The sequence below is a fragment of the Anolis sagrei genome, chromosome 3, assembly GCF_037176765.1.
Source record: "Anolis sagrei isolate rAnoSag1 chromosome 3, rAnoSag1.mat, whole genome shotgun sequence".
In the NCBI taxonomy this organism is placed as follows: Eukaryota; Metazoa; Chordata; class Lepidosauria; order Squamata; family Dactyloidae; genus Anolis; species Anolis sagrei.
The window spans coordinates 150,691,579-150,717,137 of NC_090023.1; the positions used below are offsets into that span (position 1 = coordinate 150,691,579).

At 39.1% G+C, this 25,559-nt stretch overlaps 1 protein-coding gene across 22 annotated transcripts in view; it reads right to left on the minus strand.

Annotated features, from left to right (window-relative positions):
• Positions 1-25,559, minus strand: part of KCNMA1 (potassium calcium-activated channel subfamily M alpha 1) — a 571,036-nt gene that overhangs the window by 57,721 nt on the left and 487,756 nt on the right. For all 22 annotated transcript variants that reach the window (XM_060769087.2, XM_060769090.2, XM_060769088.2 and 19 more), the window contains 3 exons: positions 15,006-15,129; positions 11,581-11,805; positions 9,044-9,236 (listed from right to left, as the gene is read on the minus strand). In XM_060769087.2, the coding sequence (XP_060625070.1) occupies positions 9,044-9,236; positions 11,581-11,805; positions 15,006-15,129 (542 nt within the window). The remainder of the gene's footprint in view (positions 1-9,043; positions 9,237-11,580; positions 11,806-15,005; positions 15,130-25,559) is intronic.

Here is a 25,559-nt window from a genome sequence, read left to right on the forward strand (position 1 = left end):
ATAAAGATATGTGCCATTGCCAGCTTCACTTTTAATGCAATAATCTTTGGAAATTCCCAGGAGATAGGTAACATTCAAGTAAACCAAACCAGTGGTTTCAGAAGATGTTGGAAACTGTACATCTGATGAACAACCACTAATGGGTTGGTATCAAGATGGGGAAATAAACACAGAATCATGCTTCACAATAATCTCCCATGCTAGAAGTTATTCATAATCCTCATTAATAATTCGAATAAAGCAGCAGTTAGTGAATGCTATAATAATTACTTTTGCAAAATGATACAAAGCTGGAAAGGCATTTCAGTTATCATAGATCACAGGATTGCAATTCAAAATTGTCTTGATGAATTGAAACCAGGTTATAAAAGAGAGTCAAATGAACTTCAACAAAGACAAAATGAAGGTATTAAAAACTGGAAGGAAAATCAATTGCAAAAACACCAAAGAGTGTAGGAAAGTGGCTAGATTCTAAAACTGTAAAAAAAATACCTTGGCTTATGGGGGAAAACAAGACACTGGGGTGGTCTAAAATGAAAATGCAAAAGCCAAGAGAGAAAAGGAAAAATCGTAGACATTTCACTAACACACACACACCCCAATTTTATATATTACATGGTTTAAATCCATAATCTCATGCACTGGAGGGAAAACTTTTGGAGTATCAGAATAGTAATCTCTGAAAGGTTGAAGTTTGTTTTGTTTAGGTCCTTATCAGAAAGGCCCATGGATTTGCCCTGCATTGAGGTGAATCCATGGACTTGCAGCCAGTCGCCGAGAGGTCGCCGCTCTATGTCTTGTATTGACCACCTTACCTTCCTCCTCATCCCATGGAAGGGAGAGCTGCCACCTAGATTCTCCCCCCCCCCTCCCACCAACTGAAGGGAAGGCAACAAGGGAAACCTCCCATGTTGATGTGGTGAGTGCTGCCTCACCTCCTGTTTCAGCATGGAGCCCAGTCAGAAGTTCCTTTACATCATGTGAAGGTCTGCATGCCTAAAAAGGGAGGTGAAACAGCATACAACGGGCAAATTGGCCTGTCTCATGAGGTGGTTGGTCAGGAGAATGGGGTTTAGATATAGATAAAACGAGTGTGGATTTGATATGTGATGTTAAAATGTCATTTGACCTTCTCCTATCCTCACAGCCACAAGTGCTGCTGAATTACAATTACCATCATCGCCAGTCCACATGTATGACAAATCAAAAGGGGTAATAGTTGTTGTTCAGTAACATCTGGGGACCCAAATTCGATAAAAAATGGACTAAATTGGACTAAAGAACACCAATCATTATGTAAAAAAATATATAGTTTGCTCTCTGTATCCATGGATTCTCTGTCCATGAATTCATCAGTCTTTTGAATGCTCTTGTGGCTCTCAATGAAAACGAGTTTGACAATATTGTTCTTCATGCTTATATGTTATTATTGAAGAGAAAAATGGAAGAAAATGTAGAAGTTCCTGCTTGGGTGTAAGATGTAAATGCTTGTGAAGCAGACAAAGACATTCTCATTTTTTAATTCAATACATTGATGAAGTAGTTTTGAATATCCTTAAATTACTCTTAAGTCTAAAATGAAGTTCAGACTTTGAGAAATTTCATTTGGTGACATTACTCATGGTCTGTCAGGGCTAACAGGGCATTGATAGGAAACCAAGAAGCTCAAATGGCAGAAAATATTGGAGAGTTGGAGGCCGAGAGAAGATCTAGTATCAAGAGACTCTACTGATCCAAGATCCTGAATGCTAATATTGCCCAACCCACTTAGAAATCATCAGGAATGAGATACACATCTAACCCTGTGCCTTTTAAAGGGCAAAAGCCTTCTCATTCATTCTGTGGGCAGCCTTAAGTGTGAATTGAGAGAGATACAATTGAATGTTTAATACCACCAATTGGAGCCATTGAATGTAGGCGGAATTTACTAGATTGACAGCGGTGATGTGACTCAGCTCAGAATACAGTATAGATAATCTATTTGATGGTTTACCTGTGATACCATTGAAATTTAATGCACATTCTAAATTGCCTTCAAGTAAACAGAAGAGAAGGTTTTGATTCCATTAGGGATATTTCTCAGAGAAGCTGGGGGTGGAAGTGCCTAGCATTTTGGCCTACAGGAAAATCTGAAGTGAATTTTCATGTTCCTTATCACAAAAGAATAAAGTCTGAAGCATTCAAAGAGAGACAAAAGATTTCAGCAATAATGCCATATCTCATGAGGATTGTATTCATTGCTTCCTCTAAGCAGATTCCCTTGATTCTCCAAATGATCCTGTTCATGTCTGGCTGATTTTAGTTCATGTTTTTATAGGGTAAGGCAGAATATTTACAACATCCATGATTAGAGCAGAGAATCAACCAGGCTGGTGAAATAGCAGAAATTATAACTAATCTTTAGTTTGCCATGGTGCATTGATTTTTTAATACCAACATGGAAAGCTTCACAATCTGTCCTGATTTGGAGATATTCAGACATTTTCCTCAGTGCTGGGCAATAGTTAGCTATTGGAACAGAAAACACTTTAAAATTGTCTTTTAAAATATATATGTGAGTGTGAGTGTGTGTGTATCTATGTATGTATTATGAGGGAAATATTACTTAAATGGGCACAGGAATTTCCTTTGTGCATTTGCTTATTTGATTGTGTCAATTTCAGAGGTGTTTCTCAGTATTCATTTGAAATGCCTTTTAAAGTATTCCTTAATTTTTTGAAAATGACATTTTGGCTCCAGTGCTGATTTACTACTTCAGAATAAACTGTTAAGATTATAAACAGCTGTTGAAATAGTTGATGGCAATCCAACACAGCTCTATGCTTGGCTTAGCAGGGAGGTGAGATTGACAAATGTGGTTGAGAGAGATCTGCTCAATATCAGACAAGAATGTAAAGTGGGGAGCCCTCCTTATTCAGCAGCTTGTACTCATCAGGACACACCTACAGGGCAGATATAGGCATCTCCTCTCATCACAGCTCATTCTTAACTGAATGGTGGGACCACACATTTCGACTTCACGTGTAGGCATTGGAAAGGATGCGCTGACTTCCCATGAATGGTGCAATTATGAATACTCAGTTTCTGTCTAGAGAAAAAGTGGAATTTCCTTGAAATCATTTAATAAAATACCTAAATGAAATTTTAGGGAAGGTGATTTTTTTAAAAAAATCCATGGCATGGGAGGTAGGGTTTGGAAGACACCACAACAGCCACCTAGTCTAGCCTCCTGCCATTAAGGACAATTTTGTTAAAAGTGTAATATGTGATGATATCTTATGGATTTCGGGGATCCATTTTGAGAAAAACTGCATAAATCAGTAGCTCATGTGTGTGTGTGTGTGTGTGTGTATACACAGAGAATCAATTAATAAATAAAAAGAACCAACAATAACAGAATCTAACCTGCCTCATATTTCCTATGATGTCTACCAGCTAAGAAAACAACTAAACTGTATCCATGTTTTTTTTTAAAAAAAAAAATAATAATAATAAAACAAGCCAAAAATATAAATAGAAACCAGGAAAAAACATTATAAACACAACTGGCATTTCTGTTCCTCAAGCAAAGGCAACAATCATATCAAACTATTATATACTATTATATACACATCTTGCTCTGCTTAATTGCATTTTGGCTTCTTCTAAAGATAAACCAATGCATTATTATATCAATCACACCTGTCACCTTTTAATTTCCTGTACAAACTACTGTGGAGGAAAAGGAAGATTTTCTCCCTTAAAACCTTTGGCTTTCTTTTCCCCCTTGGTCAGTTAATTTTGATTGGCTGTAGAGATCCAGGTGGTTTTGCTTACCAATCTCTGTAATACACTGAATAGGAAAGCACATGGATTGCTGCAGCCTGTCATATAAATGGCCTTGTGGAGAAATGTACAGAACAAAGAAGGAGGAAGAAAATTTGGGTGGCACAGATATTTATGGTACGACAGAGTTAAAGTAAATATAGTTTATAATCAATTTGTGGGACATGCCTTACTAAGAATATGGAACATGTATAAACCAATGTTATGCCAGAAGATGTCTTTATGGGTCCTAGCAGAAGGAGCTTATTTTAGAAGAGAAACAGCAGGTAAAGAACGAGAGTAACTTATCATTACTCAAAAATATTAGATGGATAAAAAGTTATACTTCCAAACAGACTAAATCAGATTTGTAAATGCAGCTATATGGATGTATGGTGAACATTTGATAAGCAAAATGTACAAGCTTTTGTTAAAGTTGCAAATGAAAGTTCAAGTGAAAGAATGCATGTCACAGGGGCAAATAATGTTGAACATAGTATCCCATTGTTTCAACATTCAACATGGATGCATTTTAAACATATTGTGTTTGAAACTTGAGTATGCCACATCCTCACTATCTTTCAGAGCTGTCAAAAATTTGACCCAATGGTTTCCACTCCAATGTGGTCCATGGCAGCCTTATGAGCAAACGTACAAATTAAAAAGGGCACAATCAGGACTGGAGAGTTGATGTTCTTGGTAGGGCAAAGTGCCTGACTTGACAAGGGCTTATAATTCACAACTCAGGCTCAGCCTTTCAGTTAGCAATACAGATGTCAAGAAGTACAGGAAGGTCAAGAGAAGGCAGGTGCATGAGTTCAGTATAACACAGTATTTAATGATCTTTGCCAACCAACAAGCAAGGTGGGAAATGGTTAGAGGAGAGGTAAACTAAGTCTGAACCTACAGTGCCAAATAAGGCAGTTTGAGCTGCATGATATGGTCAGTGTAGAATCATGTTATATAGTTTGATTTGAATTGACCTGCACTATATTGGTCTTCTATACTGACTATATAATGCCGAACAAATTGCATTAAATGACAGCATAGATCTAGCCTTAGATTGCATGTCTTTTTTGGCTAAAATAAGCTAGATATCTGAAACTTTTTTTGGAAAGTGTGGAATCACCACATGTCACTAGCAGCTTATTCCTCTGGGGTTAGTTTTCTTTTCTTTTCTTTTTTGTAATGGTCCAAGTTTGGAGATGCATTTGAGGTAACATCTAAGCAAGTCCTTAGAAAATAGAGGCTAAGAACTTTTTGGATGAAGAAGGATTTTTAGAGGTAAACTGATGAAGGGTGGAACCCTACAATTAGGTAGTTTTATAAATTAGCCACTTGGCCTTACATTGCTTTCTAAACAACACACCATTTCATAGAATCATAGAGTTGGAAGAGACCTCATGGGCCATCCAGTCCAACCCCCTGCCAAGAAGCAGGAATACTGCATTCAAAGCACACCCAACAGATGGACATCCAGCCTCTGTTTAAAAGCCTCCAAAGAAGGAGCCTCCACCACACTCTGGGGCAGAGAGTTCCACTGCTGAACGGCTCTCACAGTCAGGAAGTTCTTCCTAATGTTCAGATGGAATCTCCTTTCTTGCAGTTTGAAGCCATTCGGTATATGATCCCAGTGTATGTGGTCATGTGAGTGGAGTTTCAAGGTTAGCTAGAAATGTCTGCTCTTTCTTGTAAGGTATACACCTGGTGATCTTCACAGATAAACTATGTAGTTGTAGGACTGCTGCCTTTATTCTTAATCTGCTCCTGTGTTTTGGATGATTTCTAAACCCCTTCCCCAGACAGTTCTACACACTGGGCAGCAGTTAAAAGCACAAAAGTAGGTCTGGGGGAAAATGAAGCCCTATATGGCTATTTTCAAGGAAGGAAGGAAGGAAGGAAGGAAGGAAGGAAGGAAGGAAGGAAGGAAGGAAGGAAGGAAGGAAGGAAGGAAGGAAGGAAGGAAGGAAGGAAAGACTCGGTGCCAGTGCATTTTGTGCAAATTTAGACACCACGATGCCATGCATTTCAGAGCAGAAAGTGATGCCTAGCGATGGGTAAGGGTTTGTACCAAATGATGTGAATTGAAATGTTTTCCCAGGATAAATAATGCACAAACTTTTAAGTAAAAAGAAAGTGACAGCCTGCTCTGTAAATAAAAGCACTTAGTCGCCAGTAAGGAACTGCAAAGTGGAGGCACTCTTTGCTGATCAGCAGAAATGGGATCACATTTTATACACACACAGAGAGACACATATATATGCGCATGCATGCAGCTCTTGTGCCTCTTGTCTACTAAGCACAGAATGGGGAGGGGTTGTTCTGCTATTAAGGACAGAATTGGAGGAGGGGGAGAGCTCTTCTGCACAAGCCCTCATTTGACATGAATTTTCAATAGGGGATTGTGAAAGAGAGGTTTCTGCTGGAAAGCGCACGAAAACTGCATCTCATGGACAAAACTGTCACTCCAAATACAATTTCCAGCAAAGTTTATGCCACCTCTTTGATCTAATTGCTTCTGACAATGTGAACCATGGTATTTAAGATCCTTCAAGAAAATCTACTGTTTGGTTGTGAAAGCGCAATAACAAGATCAGAAGTGGTGCACACGTAAGTGGCACAAACCTCCATGAAGATAAGTGCTTTCTAACGGAGTACTTTGGATTTTTAAAGAATACTCTCTCAGCACTCTTTAAACTCAGCTGTAGGATATAGTGCTTACATATCTCCAGACCCACTTTTGAGCTTATGTTTAATCCAACCTACTCTGAAATGTCCTGTAATATATTAACTATTGCAATACTGTACCAACTCAAAGTCATAAAGGTGTGATACATGAATAGTGGATACAGTCATTAATACAACATCCTGTTGTACATTCTTTCAGGATGTGCAAACCCTTGCTATTAGAATGTCTTCTGTGAATGCTGTCCCCTATTGCACTACTCATAAGAACCGACTACTTGCGCAAACAAATAAAAAAATCTGATAACAATATTTGAATCAGCTTTTGACAGGAACAACAAAAGCAAATAAACTAGACTTTATGAATTTGGTAATATATGTATCTTAGTCTTAGAGAAACATGGGTGTATTTATAGCCCTCATAGCTATAGTGAATGTTCAGCATTCATCTAAGCCAGTGGTTCCCAACCTGTGGTCCCCAAGAACTAAAATATGGTCCACAGCCACACCGTTACTACACCATTGCAATGAGAGTGACTGGTCTTGATAAACCCTCTTATAGCGCCAAGGCAATGGAGATGTTGGGAGGGGAGAGGCTGACTACCCATGAAAGGCATGACAACAAGCCTCCTGACTGATGCTTCTCCTCCTCCCTCCCTCCCCCTGAGTGCAGCCATTCCATGTGGCACGTGGAAGTGGAAGAGCCTCGGTGTCTTTGTTTTTAGGCCTGTTTCTGGGGTTAGTTAAGGTGCTGGTCCAGAAAATTGCATTGAACAGACAACATCAGCTCTAGATCATTAAATATGGTTTTCTGTGGGCAAGCAGATGGCGACTACTGGATGGCATATGTTCTATATCAGAAACTAGAGCTGATGTGGTCTATCCAATGCAATTTTCTGAATCAGCACCCCAAATAAATGAAACGAATCTAAAGTTGACCAAAAAGTGATTTGTAACCCTTTTGGTACTAATGGTGGAGAGTGGTCCCTGGTCAAAGTGGTTCCTGGTCAAGTGGTCCCTGGTTGAAACAGCTTCTCCACATCAAGACCTCTCACTCTCTTATAGATTTCTACGGTCATTTGAATTTTAAACATCCTATGTGCATTGGAGATAATTCTCCAAATGAAATCTGAGGTGTAAATGATATGTAAGGATTGTGCCTCATGATATCCTCAGTGTGCAGAACTGATGACATGGGTGGCCTTTCTTTCTTTCTTTGATTTATACCCTGATGCAAATTCCAAAAAAGGGGAGGATATGAATTATAACATAGCTATTAACACAAAAGTTTCACAGTTGCTTTGTATGTGTCCAGAGAACAGGCTATGAATGGGAAACTAGAGTAGAGAACGGTAGGCAGATGACTGGCCTCTGGAACTGTATTTATCTCTTCCTAACTTTCTAGCCATCTTTTTGAATGTCTCAAGTAGAAAAGTGGCATATAAAATTATTGCTGTGGTTACTAACATGATGCCACACCTGCACCTCTACTTCCCTTCTTTTCCCTGATCTCTTATCCCCACTAAACATCAAAATGACAATTTCAGCAACCTCTTTTTTCTTTCCATTGCTACTCTCTTCCAATTAATTCTAATCCTGAAACCCTTTTTTTGGCTTGGCTTTTGTATCTCTAGCAGACAATGGGGATTTTGAATTATCATTTCATAAAAAAGAAAGGAAAAAGGAAAGCAGGACAAATAAACAAAGCATTATTTGCCAAAAAAAAGTACAGAGCATCCATGTTTATTCTGCCTGTTTCCTTATTGTTTGAGTTCTTTTAGTTGCAATATTTAATTGGGCAGGAAGTGCTCAGGAAAGTCCCCGTCTTATTTTATATCAGTTTATAGAATGCTTGTTTGAGTTTTGAAAATTCACTCTATGACCTTGACTAGCATTAATGAAAAGGGGGAGAAAGTCAACTGAAAAGAAAGCACTGTATTCATACGTTATGTTTTCTGATCTAAACATATCAGGGAACTGTAGCGACACTGGAAATTTAACACAGGTTTTACAGAAACCCCTCTTACAATGTATTTCCATTCTCTGCTTTAGAAGGTGGTGGTAGCAGTGATTGTATTATTATTATTATTATTATTATTATTATTATTATTCTATATGGCATCTGACTGCTATCTTGCGGACAAAGCAAACACCCTTGTCAAACGGCATTTGCAATTATCCCATTTTGCATCTAGCGCGAGGACGAGCCACCTCTGGCGACATGATGTGTAACAATGTGACTTTATTCCTACAAGCCCACAGACTGAAGGATTCTATAGATGTAGCAATTGCCCATCTGAGAGTGAAATGAAATAAAATTCTCCACTCAGTCAATTGCTGTGCCCTCGCTGGGATTACCAAAATTTGCTTCTGTGCATGCGCACGCAGTGCCGTGTTGCGACCGTCCCTTAAAAACCCATCATACCAATCAGCAGGTTTAACTGTCAAGCAAGCTGATATAAGGTCTCTTTGAATTACTGAGTGAAGGATATTCTTCTTGCCAGGTCCTGTCCCCTGTAGGCACTATAGAGAAGTATTATAGGGCAGTTCTTACCTTGGGAATTAGCCTGCAAGACCCCAATGCTGTCATCAAACTGCATAGACTTGATGTTGAGTGACGCCAAGATGCATTCCTTGTCCTGCAGCGAAGTATCATCAATATTATTCTGATTGGCTGACAGGATTACGCACATGTCGCAGAGGTTGATGTTGACAGCCCTTAAATCAGCTCGACTTAATGGTGTACCCTTCGGCAGAGAGGAAAGAGAGAGAAAGAGAGAGAGAGAGAGAGAGAGAGAGAGAGAGAGAGAAAAGGGGCAGGAAAAAAAACAAATTAAATACTGAAAAGGAGCTTTGGGAAATTATTTAACAAGTATACGTTTTATGTTCTGACATTAAGCTGGTCTAACTATGTGCCAGGGAATAGAAGAAATGCACTAATCTAAAGGGTAGTTGCTGCTGATGGCAGCATTTTAGCATTAAGTCTCAATACTCAGTCAAGCTATTACTAACAAACAAGGAACCGGAATGATGCCAGCACTCTGCATCTTGTCTGCAACTCAGAATCATCTTGATTTCAGTCACTCTCATGTGGCAAGTTCTGGCTTTTCTAAGCATAGGGAGGGATGCACTGAAATATTGGCCACTTGAATGTTTGAGCCATGCAGATTTGGGGAAAATAATAATGATATCAACACTAATGGTTTATGTGCCTAAAAACAGTGGGCCTAAAAGCAAATAATACATGACTTAGATACAAAGAAGAAAATTATAACCCCCCTTTCAATATGATTAAATAAACTGATTTTCACTTTGAAAGGGAAAGACAAGTAAAGAGCACTGGGTGGTATAACATTTCTTCTTGTTATTTTGTCTCCTCAAATTGATTCTTGCCAAGATTTTGCTTTGCTTTCTTCTGAAGATGAGAGAATGTGACTTGTATAAGGTCAACCAGCTGGTCTAGCAGGAGTATGAAATTTGGCTTCCAGAGTCATAATCCAACTCTCAAGCCACTTCATCATTCTGGCTTTCATGCCCTTTTGTGGGAACAAAATAGCTTCATAGACTTAGGACCTCATGTGGGTGACAGCAGGGGGATTCACCAGGAAGCATGGTGAATCTGTGGGGCAGTGGGGGAAACCATGATCCCGCATTGTCACTTTCCCCATCACATGGAGGAACACGATGCCACCTGGCTTCCTCCTTCCTTCCTCTATCTCATGCCATCCAACTATCAGTCTTTCCGACAAATAGCACATGGCCATGGGCCAAAAGAGAGGACAAAATGGGAAGCCTCCTGTATTCTCTGGGCTCTGTTCTAGGATGGAGCCCTGCCAAAAGTAGCCCTGCATCACGTAGTGGGCTCCAGTGGGCTCCGTACTGGAAGCATCCAAGGATGGAGCAAGAAGGCTAAGTGATGAGATCTTATGTGGCAAAACTTATGCAAATAGGGGGTTGGGGAAGATACATCAACATTTATTTGGAGGTAACATATGTTTACCCTCATCATTGTATGCCATTCCGTTGGAAATGCATGACCATGTGACAGTACATGATATAAATGCCATGCCATAAGATCTTCTCCAATATGATGCCCCTCCCTAGGGGCACAGTCACAGATATGTTTGTTAAGATTCAGCAACAAAGATAAGAATCCTTGGAATGTGAAGCTGAGACATATGGAATGAATCACAGGTATATGTTCAACTTATAGGTCCTGCATGTTAAACAACTCAGAGAAAGGGTGCATTACAAGGAGTTGGACAAGAAATTCCTATGGCGTATAACAAAGGGGTGACTTGTGTTATGAAGCAGCCCTGGACAAACATGTAATCTCCCACTTTATGTTCCTTTTGGAAGACTAGGGGAGGGGGAGGGAAGACCCACATGATATTCATGCGAAGGCTTTGATGTGGAAATCATTATGATTCTCTTGCTGTTTGCACCTTGCTCGCTGGGTGTAAAATGCAGGCTAATAAACATTTCCATTATAGTTAGCAGTGAGGCATAAATGGTGACACCAAGTACTGAAGAATCAGGGCCCTTTGAATTCTGGACTCATTTTGCTATGAAGAAATTCATATTATCTGGCTGCACATTCCCTTAAAAAGATGAAATGTCCCTGTCAGGCTCCTAAATAAAGCAAAGCCAGCAGGGCAGCCTTTCAAAGGTCTTTATGGATGCAGATAGATTAGGTAGATAGACAAATAATACAAAATGTTTTCAAAGGTTTCATAGGCATAAATAATGCCATAAGTAATGACTGTCATGCTGTCAAAAAATCATAACATCAAAATTGGTTGCATGCAGGGCACTCAAGCAAGTGTTCAATAGATAACACAGCAAACATATTTGATAGCAGCTGAAATTCATCCTTGACAAGGGACTGAGCACGTCGGCAAATTTCTTCTAATAAGGTCTCCCAGGGCTTAGTTTTCATAGATACAACAAACAGAGAAAAGGCCAAGTCCTGAGGCCTATAACCAGACAACAGTAAAACAAGGAAGCCTAAGATCAAAGCCAATGCAATTCTATTCGGTTGGTGTCTTTAGAGAAAGACAGAGGGAAATGAGGGGAGCGCTTTGGACTTACAGGCAAGATTGAGACCTTGGGGAAGTTGTGCATTGTTTCCCATTCCCTCCTCAGATATTCTAGGGAGCCCACGAACACAATGTGCTTGAGCTCGTGGTAGTGGAAGTTGCTGGCTCTTAATGGCATCACGAAGTTTCTTAGTCCAATCAGTGCTGATGTCACATCTCCAAAAATGCAGACAACCACATGGCCACTTAACACTGTCATGGCTGCTTCACTGCGAGTCTGGAAAACCAAAATAAATTCAGGAAAGAGGGCAATGCAGAGGTGAAAAAGAAGCTTCTGGAAAAGAACAATGCCTTGCTATCCCACACAAAGGCACAGATAAACATGATAGCATCATAGAGTTATTGTTGATTTTTATTTTAGTAATTTTGAATACTGGTTGCACATAGTATTTCTGTGGAAATGGGGTGGAAAATTCAAACAGCCAAGTAACTGGTCAGTACAATCTTACACTTTTAGTATGAGGGATATCAATTTCATCTTGTAAATTCAGGGCTGATTTTAGTGGGGGCTGGGGTGGGGAGAACACTCAAGCAGATATGGGAAGGAAGAGGCCACATGTTATATGCCAAACCTAATATTCAAATATATTCAAACATCAAAATCATTCCTAAAAGGAAAATAGGTAAATCAATCTCAGTACAAATCATATGATTTCAGCTGAAATACTTTGGGTTTAATGCATGATTTATTGCAGTCTGTTTTCCTGGTGGACAGATAATGCTGTATAACATACCACACTGAGCTCTTTTACCTTCTTCTCTGCACAAGTGGCACAGAAGATGGTAAAGAGGATAGAAGACAACAGACAGAAGACTTTGCCCAATCTCCTGTCTGTAATAACGAACAATGAGCTAGGGAATGTGAGTCTACAGTATCCTCATTTGTATATGTTATTTACCACGACCTGCATATTTGCACTGCTGTCAGCATGCAGAAAGAGCTAAGTAAATGACTACAGTCTCAAATGATCAGCAAAATGGTGCAGATAATATGTTCCATTATTGTACAATTCAGGAAAGCTCTATAATGCTAGCTTTTGCGCATATATATATATATATATATATATATATATTACTCTCACCACAGATGCACACAATGTTACTATTTCACAAGTAACTCCCTCTATAACACAGTCTTAACTGCAAGAAGATCTCATGCACTTAAAAAAAAGACTTCCTTCCTGTTGCTACTTATGCATGGGATGCTCACCCTGAATATGAACTTTCTTCTCTATCCCACATTCCCATTTGTTTTCAAAGTCATGACATAATCCTCATATCCCAAGTGTAACCAATTTTAATCACCTACTTGATATTGTTCACAGTCAACTTCTACTACTTTTGTTTCTCTCTTTGGCCTTTGTTATCTTTCCTTATGTCTGTTTTCAACTGTAAAGTTCTTGGAAGCAAGAGACATTTTTTATTTGGTTCCTAAATTCTGGAAGGTACAATGCGCCTTGATGGTACTGTATAAAATTTGACGATCCCAATAACTGATATGTATGGCTAGGGCAGAAGGATGTGTGTAAACACCCAGGGTTTATTTCTTTGTACATAGACTGTCTTTTAAATGGACCAGTTCCAAGAAAAAATAACAAGACAAAAGAGGGGGAAAACTGGTTGCATATGTGTATCTCTTACTTTCATAACCCACTGAAATCACACACGCACAAAGCTTCCCTGTACAAATGGAGTAAATGAACGTTAAGTCACAACCAGACAAGGAGGGCACCCCTAATGTCATTTTTTAAACATGCAAACTTTTTGAAGTGGAACATTAAGGTCATTAGCGTCATATCTATTTGAAATACATTTAAAATATTCTAGCTGACATCTGTCGCCCTTAGTTATTTAACTATGTACGGGGAAGTTGTCTCTGGTGGTCTAATGAACACTGCAGAATGCATATCAATTTAAACAGTTTTGAATCAAATTCGTAACAATTTACTCAGTGGAATTGACTGGATTATTGATTGCTTAAATGCCAATAGTACAATTCCAGACAATGTCATAGTTATTACGCACAGCCTCCAAGGAACCCAAGTAACAAAGCTTTGTCTCCCAATCATTAAAGTAAACCAAAGCTGTCCCTGTTATTGGTTGAACCATTCAGCAGTTCAGAGAACTCTTGAAAAAGCTAGTATCGAAAAAACTGCCTCAACTACAACAAAGTGAAGACCCGCCAGGGAGTTCATTTAATAGATTATCAGTTTTGTCTATGAGATGTGGAGCTGCTTCCTTTGATGAAAGTGCATGAACAAAAATCGCACTTTCACGGAATCGAACAAAGTAGATCTACTAATTATATTTAATTAGCTGAGTTAGTGTGATGGCTGTTCCCACACTGAATGAAAGGAAGATGGAGAGAGTCTAAAATAGTAGCTTCATACTGTTGTTTGTCTCAAGTTAGAGTGTGATGTTATAGGAGGCAAAGGGCTGTTTCTGAAAATGGCACCAATGTATCACTATGTAGCAACACTCTCAATTATCAGAAATGCGATGGGTCAGAAGCAGAGAAACACACACAACATCATGGCATGGAGTGTTTTTCTGTGGTATAGGGTACACACAGTAGAATACTACATGAAATTATGCCTTCAGCAACAGTCCCTTTTGAGAAAGTCTGCACTTGTTCTGAAAATGTATGAAACCAAGGATGCACCTTAGCAAAAACAAATAAACATGGTGGCTACCTTGAGGTGTGAGATATAAATAATATTATTCTGCATTGCCACCTGGTTCTGAAAGACTAGCCGGTACATCTAAATATGTACAATGTAGAATAATGTTTTAATTTAAGCAATATTATTTAATTCTTCCATTTAACTTGACTGAAAATAGAATTTGGGTGCTCTATCTATGAAAAATTCCCTTAATGATCAACCGGTGTACAGTAAAAGGTCACTCAAAGATATTTCTGAATATAATAATACCATTTTCATTATGGTAATCAAGGCTAAAGCATTCATCAGAATAATGAAAGATAAATCAGCTAACTCATAACTCACATTCCTAATGCTTATTTTGACTTGAAAATTAATAATGTGAAGGCTACACCATGCTGATGGCACAGTGAGGAAGTACCTATTGCAAAAGACATGATCACTGCATCTGCTAAACCAATGGATTATATATTTTACAAATGCTCTGAGTTTAAGCTTTGCCTAACGATGGCAATTTATGACACCAAATGTTGACATGACTCTGAGGATCTCAAAAATTGGAATAGCCAAAAGAATTTATGAAGCTATCAACACCAATTAAACTAAACTAGGCAAGCCAAGCAGTCAATGGATTACTCCTACCATTCATGAATTACTTCTTTATTAGCAAGATAGTTGAAAAGTACTTACAGATTCATACAGTTCAGTTACATTATGTGAAATAATTTAGCAGATGTTTCTTTCGGGTACCTACCAAAATAACTTTGTCAATCTCCTTGGCAGGACACCAGTGAAACATTCCTGTAGAATCATATTTTTTCACATTGCAATCCATGTTGTCTACTTGTTCATTGCCAGGTATTAATAAAGGGTCATGTCTAAAGAGAGAAAAAGCATAGAGGTTAATATCAGTGGAAGTCATAACAAGGAGCAGTTCATATAATTTGCTTTGACAAATGTGCTTTGAAGAGGCTAATGAAAATATTAAATTAGCTTTAATTTCAGGGAAATGAGGATAGGAGAAAAAGAAGTCATAATAAACTTTCATTAATGATAATAAACTTTTAGGCAAGCCTATCTTCCCACTATCCAAAGACACATAAATGTTTTCCTCTCCCTTCCTTCTCCAAATAAACATCACAAGAGTCTCTATTAGCATCTGAAGTGAAGTAGAAGGGATAGGTATGAAACCCCCATGCTGACTGACTAGCATGAGGATAGAAAGCCAATTGCTTCCTTATAATACATATAACTTCTGACGTGACGTTCTTCGAAGTAAAAGCTTTAACAGGCTGCACTTTAAATATTTTAGCAATTTGCCCAATCATATTTTGCTTTCCCAAACTGAAGCCCTTTAAAGATTCAGCAATGTGTCATTTTATAGCAAACTGACTAACAAATGCCCACATCCAAAATACATGATTTTAATACTAAACAACAATGCCCATTTTCTGTGACAGCAATAGTATTTGGGGCAACCTTCAAAGCATTTCTTGTACTAAAACAACAACAACGATAATGACAATGATGATGTCGTTTTTCACCCTCACACAGTAAAAGCAAACCAAGAGACAGTCAGGCTGTACAGCCAGGCTTTGCCTTCCACTATTTCCAGTCCCAGCAAACTGTGTTGTCCATGCTCTCTTGAGCTTGCAGCTATAATAAAGTAAATGCAAGTTTCCAGATTTCTGTCACATCCTTGCAGTCTTCCTTTTTCCCAAGCCCAAGACATATTTTATTTAGAGGAAAAGTACAAAGGCAGCAGAGAACACTAGTTACTTCTAGGGCCTCATCAGAAAGACCAGACTAAGTGTCCGTTTCATCTGGCTCTATGAGGGAAGAGAGGGGCAGAGGGGTGAAACTATTGCCCCATGTGCAGTTCCACCTTCTTGGAGAGGCCCCTCATGTTGGGGGGGGGGGAGCGTCCGGCAATGCTTTCACTCCAGTTGAGGATGTGGTCTGCACCAGAAATCACACAATGTTGTGTGATGTCTGGGGTTCCATCCTGAAGATAGGGTAGAAGCATCTTAGGATGCTGTTTAAGGTAAGTATGATGAGGTGCCTCATACTGGAAAGAGATTTGCTTTCTTGGGAGTGGAAATGTGGTCATTACATATATTTTCAAACTGTGTTTAGGAATTATGACATTTCATAGAAGGTCATCAGCCTACTTTTGAGATCTTCTTCAAAAGATGTACCATGTACCCCAGTAAGAAAAAAATGTGCTGTGTGATCACGAGCAAACAAGGGTGTTTGAGTTGGTTTTATTTGCTGAATACTTTTTCAATAAAGGTATAGCTGAGGCCAACACTGGTAAAAGTTTCATCCCCTTTCCTGTCTCCTTGCCTTTTGATTTTGGTGTTACTAGTATTAACCTGTTTTAGTTTGGCTTTTCTTCAAGGGTGCTGCTGATGATACTCTTTAGTGTGACTAATTAGGTCATTATGATTTTTCATTTTATTTTGCATGATTAATTTGTGATGCTTTTGTGCACCCCACACATCTATGAAGATAAAGGATGGTAAATGAGGGCTCATCAATGGGAACAGTAGCAAGGAAGGAAAAGTTTGGTGGAAGATGTAGAACCCTCCATTGAGTGCTGAGTAAATATAGGCTTAGTTGCAAATGAGTTACAATAGTCCTGGCCATGGTCCCATGATAAACAAGCATACAGTCTACAATATATCAGGGAATTCTCTAAAATAGGGGCTGATGTAATTGTCAGCACCACTTTCCTTTCATGTGCATTTTTCAGATTTCCTATTTTTTCTGTCAAAATTATAAAAATCATGTACTCACTATGAAAAATTATTGTAAAAATATAGAATTATTTTATCCAACTATCTGCACTAGTTCAATTTAATAGCTAAAACTAATTCCTTTATGAAGATTATCATGTTGTACCTGCCTATAGCATTTAAAGCTGGGGAAAACACTAGAAAATGGGTGGTAACACTAATTCAGACCCTCAACACATTGAAAAACACAGTGATTCCTAGCCAGCCATTTCAAAAACTTCACCCTCAGTGGGTGTATTGATCAGATTTGCTTTATTTGATATTAGATTTTTTTGTCACTTTCTCTCAGTTTAACCTGTGCAGGATGAAATGCACTCATCCCAGGTCCCCAATCTGCACTGGTTCTGTGGCAAAAGGATTCTAGTTCATTGTAATATATTGGAGAGAAAAATATTTTTGAAGATGGAGTGTTATGAAAACCACTAGTTTAGTGAAATTGCATAAATCTGACATTTATGGAGTTTCCTTAAATTAATTCTGCCTTCCCCCTAGCACAGAATTTTGACCCAATGTACTCAGTTCCTCACCAGCTTGAGTGCCATTTGGAAAATTACTAAAAAGGTTTAAAGTCAAAGTTTCTGAAAATTAGAAACAAAGTTATGAAGTTCCATCTGATTAATATTAAGATTATTTTAATATTAACAGACAGGTAGTCTTTCAGTGTGCAGCAACAGTTCCAAATTCATACAAATAAATATATAAGACACTGATTGCATGTGTTCCATAAAAGTCACCAAGCTACTTTTCTCACATCTATATCTCTAACCATATAAATAGCTTTGCTATTCTTATGGCAAAAATTATGTGCGCCTGAGTTAAAGCACGGAGGAAAGTACAATCTTTTCAGAGTTTTGCGGAGCATATAATGCCACTTATCATCAATTAAACTCAAGAGCAACACTAAATGCCATGCTACAGCTGCAAACCTAAAAAGCCTGCCTGGAAGACAACAGCCTAAAGCAAAACCACAAATCCCTTTTCCAGCGAACCTGCTGTGAGATAGCCGGCATTATATTTTAAAGAGCACAACTCCCCTTGCAGCCATTTACAAGTACTCTAAACACATTCAATTGGCATTTTCAACTTTAGAAGTTCTTCTGACTGACCTGAAAATGGAGGTAAAAGTCCACAGAACAAAAAGGACCTTCTTCCCTTTTCTTTCTTTCTTTTTCTTTCTTTTTAAATGCTGCAATTTAATTACATCTATTCTCTCCACAGTTTTAGCCTTTTGCATACCAGGGATTGTGTTATTTATGGCTTGGTTGGCTAGTGAGACCTCCAGTGGTCCAATGACATTTTAACCAGGGCATGTGAAATGACAATTTATTTGTAAGTAAAACTCAGTCAAAGTACTATGCAGGTCACAACTAACTAAATTACCATATATTTTTTGTAAATTCTTTGGGCAAGCTCTGGTCTATCCTGTCTAGTCCTGGTCTGTTTCTTTTAAGACTGAAATTGTAAACTTTTTGTGGGGGTGGAGTGTTCTATACAACGCAGCTGACGCCACAACTGATTTCAGAGACTGCTGTTGGAACTGTGTCTGAGGAGTTGGCTTTGCTACCTGCAGACTGAAAAACAAGCTTACAGAATTACAACTGTGGCATGTCTATGTGGGCCAAATAAAGTGAACTCATTTTGCAAATGCTACGAAGGGCTCATATGACAGAATCTGGCATAATGGCAACTTCAATTCCCAAAAAACTCCTGCATGATTCCACTGTTTTTGAAGTGTGGACAAGTGTGGACTGGGCTGAATCTGGGACAATCTGCTGTCCACACATCAAACAGACCCACCATTGTGTTGCAGGCTAGGGCAACTTCCTGCCAGTCTTGTTAGTGATGTCACTTCTGCTGGTCACATAGCTAGGTGCCCTATTGTGACCTCATAAGAAGTGACATTTCAAGCAAGGCTCTGCCAGGGAGTTGCTTTTGGTTGATGGAACAGTCATGGCAGCAGAGCTCCAATGCACTCTCAGCTGGGCAGTCACCCAGACATTAAAATGCTCCATGGAAACCCTCAAGCTGCAACCAAGACAGCTACAGAACAAAAATACTCTGGATTCTTTCAGTAAGTATAGATGCAGCCTCCCTCTCTTATCTCCAATATGTAGAGGAGAGTGGTATTTTTGAACATGTTGTTGACTTTCCCAACTGGGAAGGCAAATGGTGCAGTGGATTTCGCTCTCCTCAAACAAACGGGAGAATTACTGACTGGGATAAGGAATACTTAGTTGTCAGGGACATGGTGAGGTTTCTGGAGGGATATCTCCCAGATGAGATGCAAGCAAGATTGTTATTGTTGCTTTGTGGTGAGTTTTCTGGATTGTATGGCTTTGTTCTAGAAGCATTCTCTTTTGATGCTTCACCTGCATCTATGGCAGGCATCCTCAGAGGTTGTAAGACCTCACAACCTCTGGGGATTCTTGCCATAGATGCAGGCGAAATATCAGGAGAGAATGCCTCTAGAACATGGCCATATAGCCTGAAAAAACCTACAACAACCCAAGATTAGAACTGTTTAGCAACTGAATTAGAGTCATAGGCCTGAACTTCTCCTCTTCTGCTTCAGTGCTATGATGGAATGGTCAAAGTCCAGTGGTGTGTTTGAGGTAACATTCTGCATAACTACTGAGTTTGATTAACCTTTTCCCAAAGGCAAAGTGTTGCCTAAATTACACAAATAAATACTATCCACACATTGTTACTGGGGGCATAAGAACAATTTAAAATTGAGAAATGAGAGACAGAAAATGGGGCAAAGCAACGACTAAGTCTATCACATCTCTTCCCAAAATATCACTGAGGGAGCCATTTTACTATTTTATTACAAATACCTGCTATGGAAGAATACCCTCTCTTCCATAGCAGGAAGGTGCCAACTGATGTGGGAATCCACAGTAGAGTGGATTGTGTGGATCTTTATCAAAAAGGGAAGGGGGAGAAATTGTGCTAATTTGTTCTATGCACAGAAAGTGTGCATAAAGAATAAGTGGACATCATTTTACACACACAGGAGGGCATACCTCTCCTTCATAATGTAAAATGGCTCAATGACAAGCTATGCTTGGGAATTAGACCTATATCTCAAATATATATATTTATGGAAAATATTTAGCAACAGAAACTAAGAGAGTAAAATTGTGTTCTTTGTGAGAAGGCGCACATTTATGGTGCCAACATGTAATTTCTGGTTCTCAAAAGTAAATATAGTGATAGCATTGGTATGGGGTTGTTGTATGTTTTGTTTTGTTTTTCAAATGGGGGTGCAATGGGGAAGGGGCAGGCACCTTGCAATATCTAAATGCAGTGGGTGACGGCTCATGCCTTTCACATTTTCCCTTACAACTACCCTAACAAATTGTGGCAATTAACATGCTGTTAGTGTTAGATGTAGGCAGCAAATGCAGGTGCTAATAATTGAAAAAGCATTTAGAGCTTTTACACCCCAGCTGAATATTTCATAATGTGCTGCATGTTTCGCTATTTGCTCAGTGGGTCTCTGTCACTTCAATCTTCCCTGACTGCTTTGACTGGCGCTCCAAAGCTCCACCAAGCCAAGACTGACGGCTTGTCACAGGCAAACTCCGCTGACTACTGTGGCGGCTCACTGGGACTGACTGCAAAGGTTGTCACGCTGCTCTGATGGAACTCAGCAAATGTTTTGTGACTTATACACCCAACATTTGTCAGCTAACATTAGCCATTCCTCATGACCCTCTCCACTCTATACCAATGGTACTGGGTCGTAATGAGCATTTGTAGTCATGTGTGTATGTGAGTGTGTTGCACTAATGACACTTTCTAGCTGACCTTTACTTTCATGAGCTTAATCAGCAATGAAATTTTCAAGATTTCAGAGCATGTGTGAAGGCAAGCCTTGTCAGGTAAAAAGAGCATGGTGCTAAGGAATGAAATGTACATGCATCACTCTGCACTTACACACTTGCCCCATTTATCCACTGATAACTACATTGATCTAGCCTTCAAACTGGAGGCTGGTCATTTATGCCCTAGTAAAGTTTTACGCTGAATGGAAGTAGGCAGTTTAACAGTTACCGACTACATCATACCCCTTCTTAATGTTGTTTCAGACTTAAAGGTAGTTAGATGTGTCTATCTTGGTACTGGTAAATTTCTCTTTTCAATCACACCTTTATTGTGCCCCATTTTTGCACACATTTATAATTTTTTAAAAAATACTACACTCTTATTTTTACATGCATTTCTCCCAATAAATGCTTTTTATGTGCTTTTAATTCAAGCATGCATTTTTGCAAAATCTTCCAGGGAGGTAGCCACATTAGACTGTGGCAGCAAAAAGAAACAAACATTCCCTCCTGCATGGCAGGGGGCTGGGCTAGATGGTTCATATGGCCTCTTCCAACTCGGATAATTCTATGGTACCTTAAAATTTTGTTTAGCAAAAACATTCATGGATTTGGTCACCCAATATATGTGTATTGGGTGGGGGACAATTTCCATAATCATTTTTAGTATCAATTTCCCTCAATAAAAAAATTTTGTACACATTTTTGAACCATAATATTGCTTGGAAAATTTTGAAGAAACATGAATTAAGTTACTTAGTGGATCAATGTTAGCCAAACAAAATTCTTCACTCCATCACTGCTATATTGTTATTATAAAAAAGCATGCCAAAGTTTCCTACAGGGTTGAGATTCTCTTCATTGCTCCCAATTACAAGATTTCATATGAGAACAATGTGAATGTATTTAGCCTTTTGGCTCTTCATCTTCAGTCAAGCTTTGGATACAGGTAGTTAGGTGGCACATATAAGAGATATCTAACCAAAAATGATTGTAAGTTTGAAAACTAACTGTTCTGCACTAAAAGTACTATATAAACAACAATTGTGATCACAATTAGCTTTTAAAAGTGGTAGCCTAATTTTGTCAAAGCTGAAATCTTACACATTTTACTTGCTTCAGTTTTAACTAACTGAAGTTTAGTATTGCATCTTACATCTGAACAATGATTTTTAAAACAAGCCAGCCTCATGAAACAATTTGAAATTTGGCTTGCTTCAGTAAACCAGGAATGGATCCTCAGATCTAAAACTCCTACAAACCCTATCCAGCTCAGGCAATCATCAGAGATGCTAGGAGTTGAAGTTCAACTATCTGTGGAAGGCTGGAAGGTGTCCACTTTTTCAGTCTTAAGTGATCCAAGCCTGATCTGGAAGACAATTAAGATAACTGCATAACTAAGGCAAGTAACCTTGGGGAAAACTTGCAAGTGAGCATTAGATTAGTGCTGGGGTTATACAGATAACCCAAGTATGAACATAATAATTTCACCAGATGTTTGTAGTGTTATTCACTACACATTTTTAACATGGTACCACCAGTCTTTCCCCTTTCTATTACCTAAAATTCAATGCACCTGGAGAGGAGTGGTTTCCACACAAACAAGTACAGAGATTATCCACAAGAGAAAGAATCCTTCTTCTTTCCATGTGAGAAAAGTGGAGCTAGATTGGGCATGAAGTCTGTTTGCTCTCCTGCTCCTGTGCACACAAAATGCCTGCTGAGTATTGTCTGAATGGGACTAGTGTTTCCTTATAAAGAAGATCTTCACTCTGATTTGTTTTGAAAATCCCATTGTGTTGCTATAAATTATAACTCAGTTTTGAATGTGCACACATCCAAACTTGCAAAATAAAAACAGATTTTTTGATTTGTTCTAAAACCTACAGATTGAGGAATATGATCATGTCAAGAAGAAGTATTTGTTTTAGTTTTGTACATGACTAAAACATACATTGTTTATCTAACTGACATGTCGCAAAGAGGAGGATTCACTATTACACTATCAAATTATGTATAAAGGGGATGGCAGGCATGTTGAGACCAGCGCAAACCCCACCGAAATGTAACAATGGATTTATGTTCTTTATTACATGGGATCAGCAATTGCTATCTTCTAGGTTTGGGTAGAATTGCTGTTTTCCTTTTTTTGTTGTTGTCATGTCAGGAGTGACTTGAGAAACTGCAAGTCGCTTCCGGTGTGAGAGAATTGGCCGTCTGCAAGGACATTGCCCAGGGGACGCCCGGATGATTTGATGTTTATATCATCCTTGTGGGAGGCTTCTCTCCTGTCCCCGCATGAGGAGCTGGAGTTGATAGAGGGAGCTCATCCGCCTCTCCCTGGATTCGAACCTGTGACCTTCAGTCTTGCTGGCACAGGGATTTAACCCACTGCGCCACCGGGGGCTGTTTTCCTGAAGATGTATGAATGCATAAGCTTGTGAATCCTTCACAAGTAGTTACGTACATTTTGTCCAAATGTTTTATGGTCTGCAAGACGGAAGGAGCAAGGTAAAGAGCTGCTTCCATGTTACCTTCCTGGGCATGAGTTACAGATCATTCTAAATCAAATATTAAATCCTGCCTATTTGCTGAATGTGTATCCTTCCATGTCTCATTCATATCTTTGGCATTAAAGAGAACTATATGTATAACATATATAGTTCAGCACTTCATTAAATAAGTGGAATATAGCATGTGTTTGTGAATCCCCTTCCCTGCCAAATTGCAGTGAGATAAACATGGCAAACATCATTTAAATATACACTTTGTGGCTGCATTTCTGTATTTATTCATAAGCAAGTCTCGTTACATTTTCACAAACCTCACAGAAATGCTGTCTTTTTCCCTGCCACTTTGCTGGACCTTGGCATCCATCTCTGAGCAAGTTTAGTACGTCCTGTTTTGGTTGGCAAAGGGTAAAGCCAGAGGAGGGTTTTGAAACTCAGGCAAATCCTTGAGGTTATGAAATTCTCCTTGGCAACAAACTGAGAACTCAGCAGAGCCAGAGCCGCTGTGGTTTGGGTGTGTGATCAGGGACACTAATGATAATGACCCTTTGCTGAGAGTGCTGCTTGTCTAGAGGCCAGTGTCAAGTATACCATTCAGTTTGGAGTGGACAGGGACAAACTATTTGTTTTCTTTTCAGGCCCCTGGGCCCTGTCACATACTATTTGTTTCTCCATTTAGAGGCATTGTCTCAGCAGGTCTGACATTTCCTTCTACTCTGTATACTGGCCTCGTCCAACTGCAGTGATCAAAGCACTGAGGACTAGAGGCACTATCCACCAGAATGTTTTCCCCCTGTGCAAATCTCATGGAAATGAATAAGAGATAATGCAGAAACAGACATGCTGCAATAAAACTCCCATTCACTTTAATGGGCTTGACGCACATGACGCTCCTGGTGGGTACGGCTCTTTTGCATTCCTAGCCATTGTTAACATACATTGTTTACTGAATTGAGTTTTCCTTGTGTTGTCACCAGTGATTTCAGAACAACTTATTTTTGACTTTACAGAAATTGCAAATTAGTTATTTGAATTGGAGATGGCAATAAAAAATATTCCAAGAAACTATGCATTTCTTTCTTCAAATAAATAAATGATCTGAAAGTGGGAGAAAATTGTAATTACTAGCAGGGGACATTATTTTCCTTTCTACATTAGAACAGAAAGTTATATTAATAATGTTTCTGCATAATCTCTACACTATTCCAAATTTTCTAATATGATTATTGGTTTAAAATATGATGCAATCTAAGTGCATTGTCACACATGGCTTATTGGTAGACATTCTACTGGCAAGTCCCTTTGTGAACAGAATGTGAACAGAATGTTAGATTAGATGTGTCACCTGAACCTAACAACTTCCCCTAGATCTTCACAACTTGGAAAATGTCACAAACATTGTGAACTTTTACTTCTAGAAGCCACCCAGGAGCACCTTTAAACAGGTTGTAGGGCTTCCTTGCACATTTTAATGTATTTTTTCTCTTATTCACAACCAAAAGTAGATTTCAACTCACTTCCACTTTTTTCTATCTGCTTCATTTTGAGGGACTGTTAGCAGACAAGTGACCCAAGCCTTGATGCCTGGAACTTGCCCATCTACACGCGAAAGTTAAATTGAAGCCAAATGTGCAGTTTTCAAAGAGACACTTCAAAATGTCCAATTCTGGTCACCACAATTGAAGAGAGATATTGACAAGCTGGAATATGTCCAGAGGAGGGTGACTAAAATGATTAAGGTTCTGGAGAACAAGCCCTATGAGGAGCAGCTCAAAGAGCTGGGAATGTTTAGCCTGAAGAAGGGAAGTTTATGAGGAGATATGATAGCAATGTATAAATATGTGAGAGGAAGTCATAGGGAGGAGGGAGCAAGCTTGTTTTCTGCTTCCCTGGAGACTATGACATGGAACAATGGCTTCAAACTACAAGAAAGGAGATTCCATCTGAACATGAGGAAGAACTTCCTGACTGTGAGAGCCGTTCAGCAGTGGAACTCTCTGCCCCGGAGTGTGGTGTAGGCTCCTTCTTTGGAAGTTTTTAAACAGAGGCTGGATGGCCATATGTCAGGGGTGCTTTGAATGCAATATTCCTGCTTCTTGGCAGGGGGTTGGACTGGATGGCTCATGAGGTCTCTTCCAACTCTAGGATTCTATGATTCTATGTTATAGCC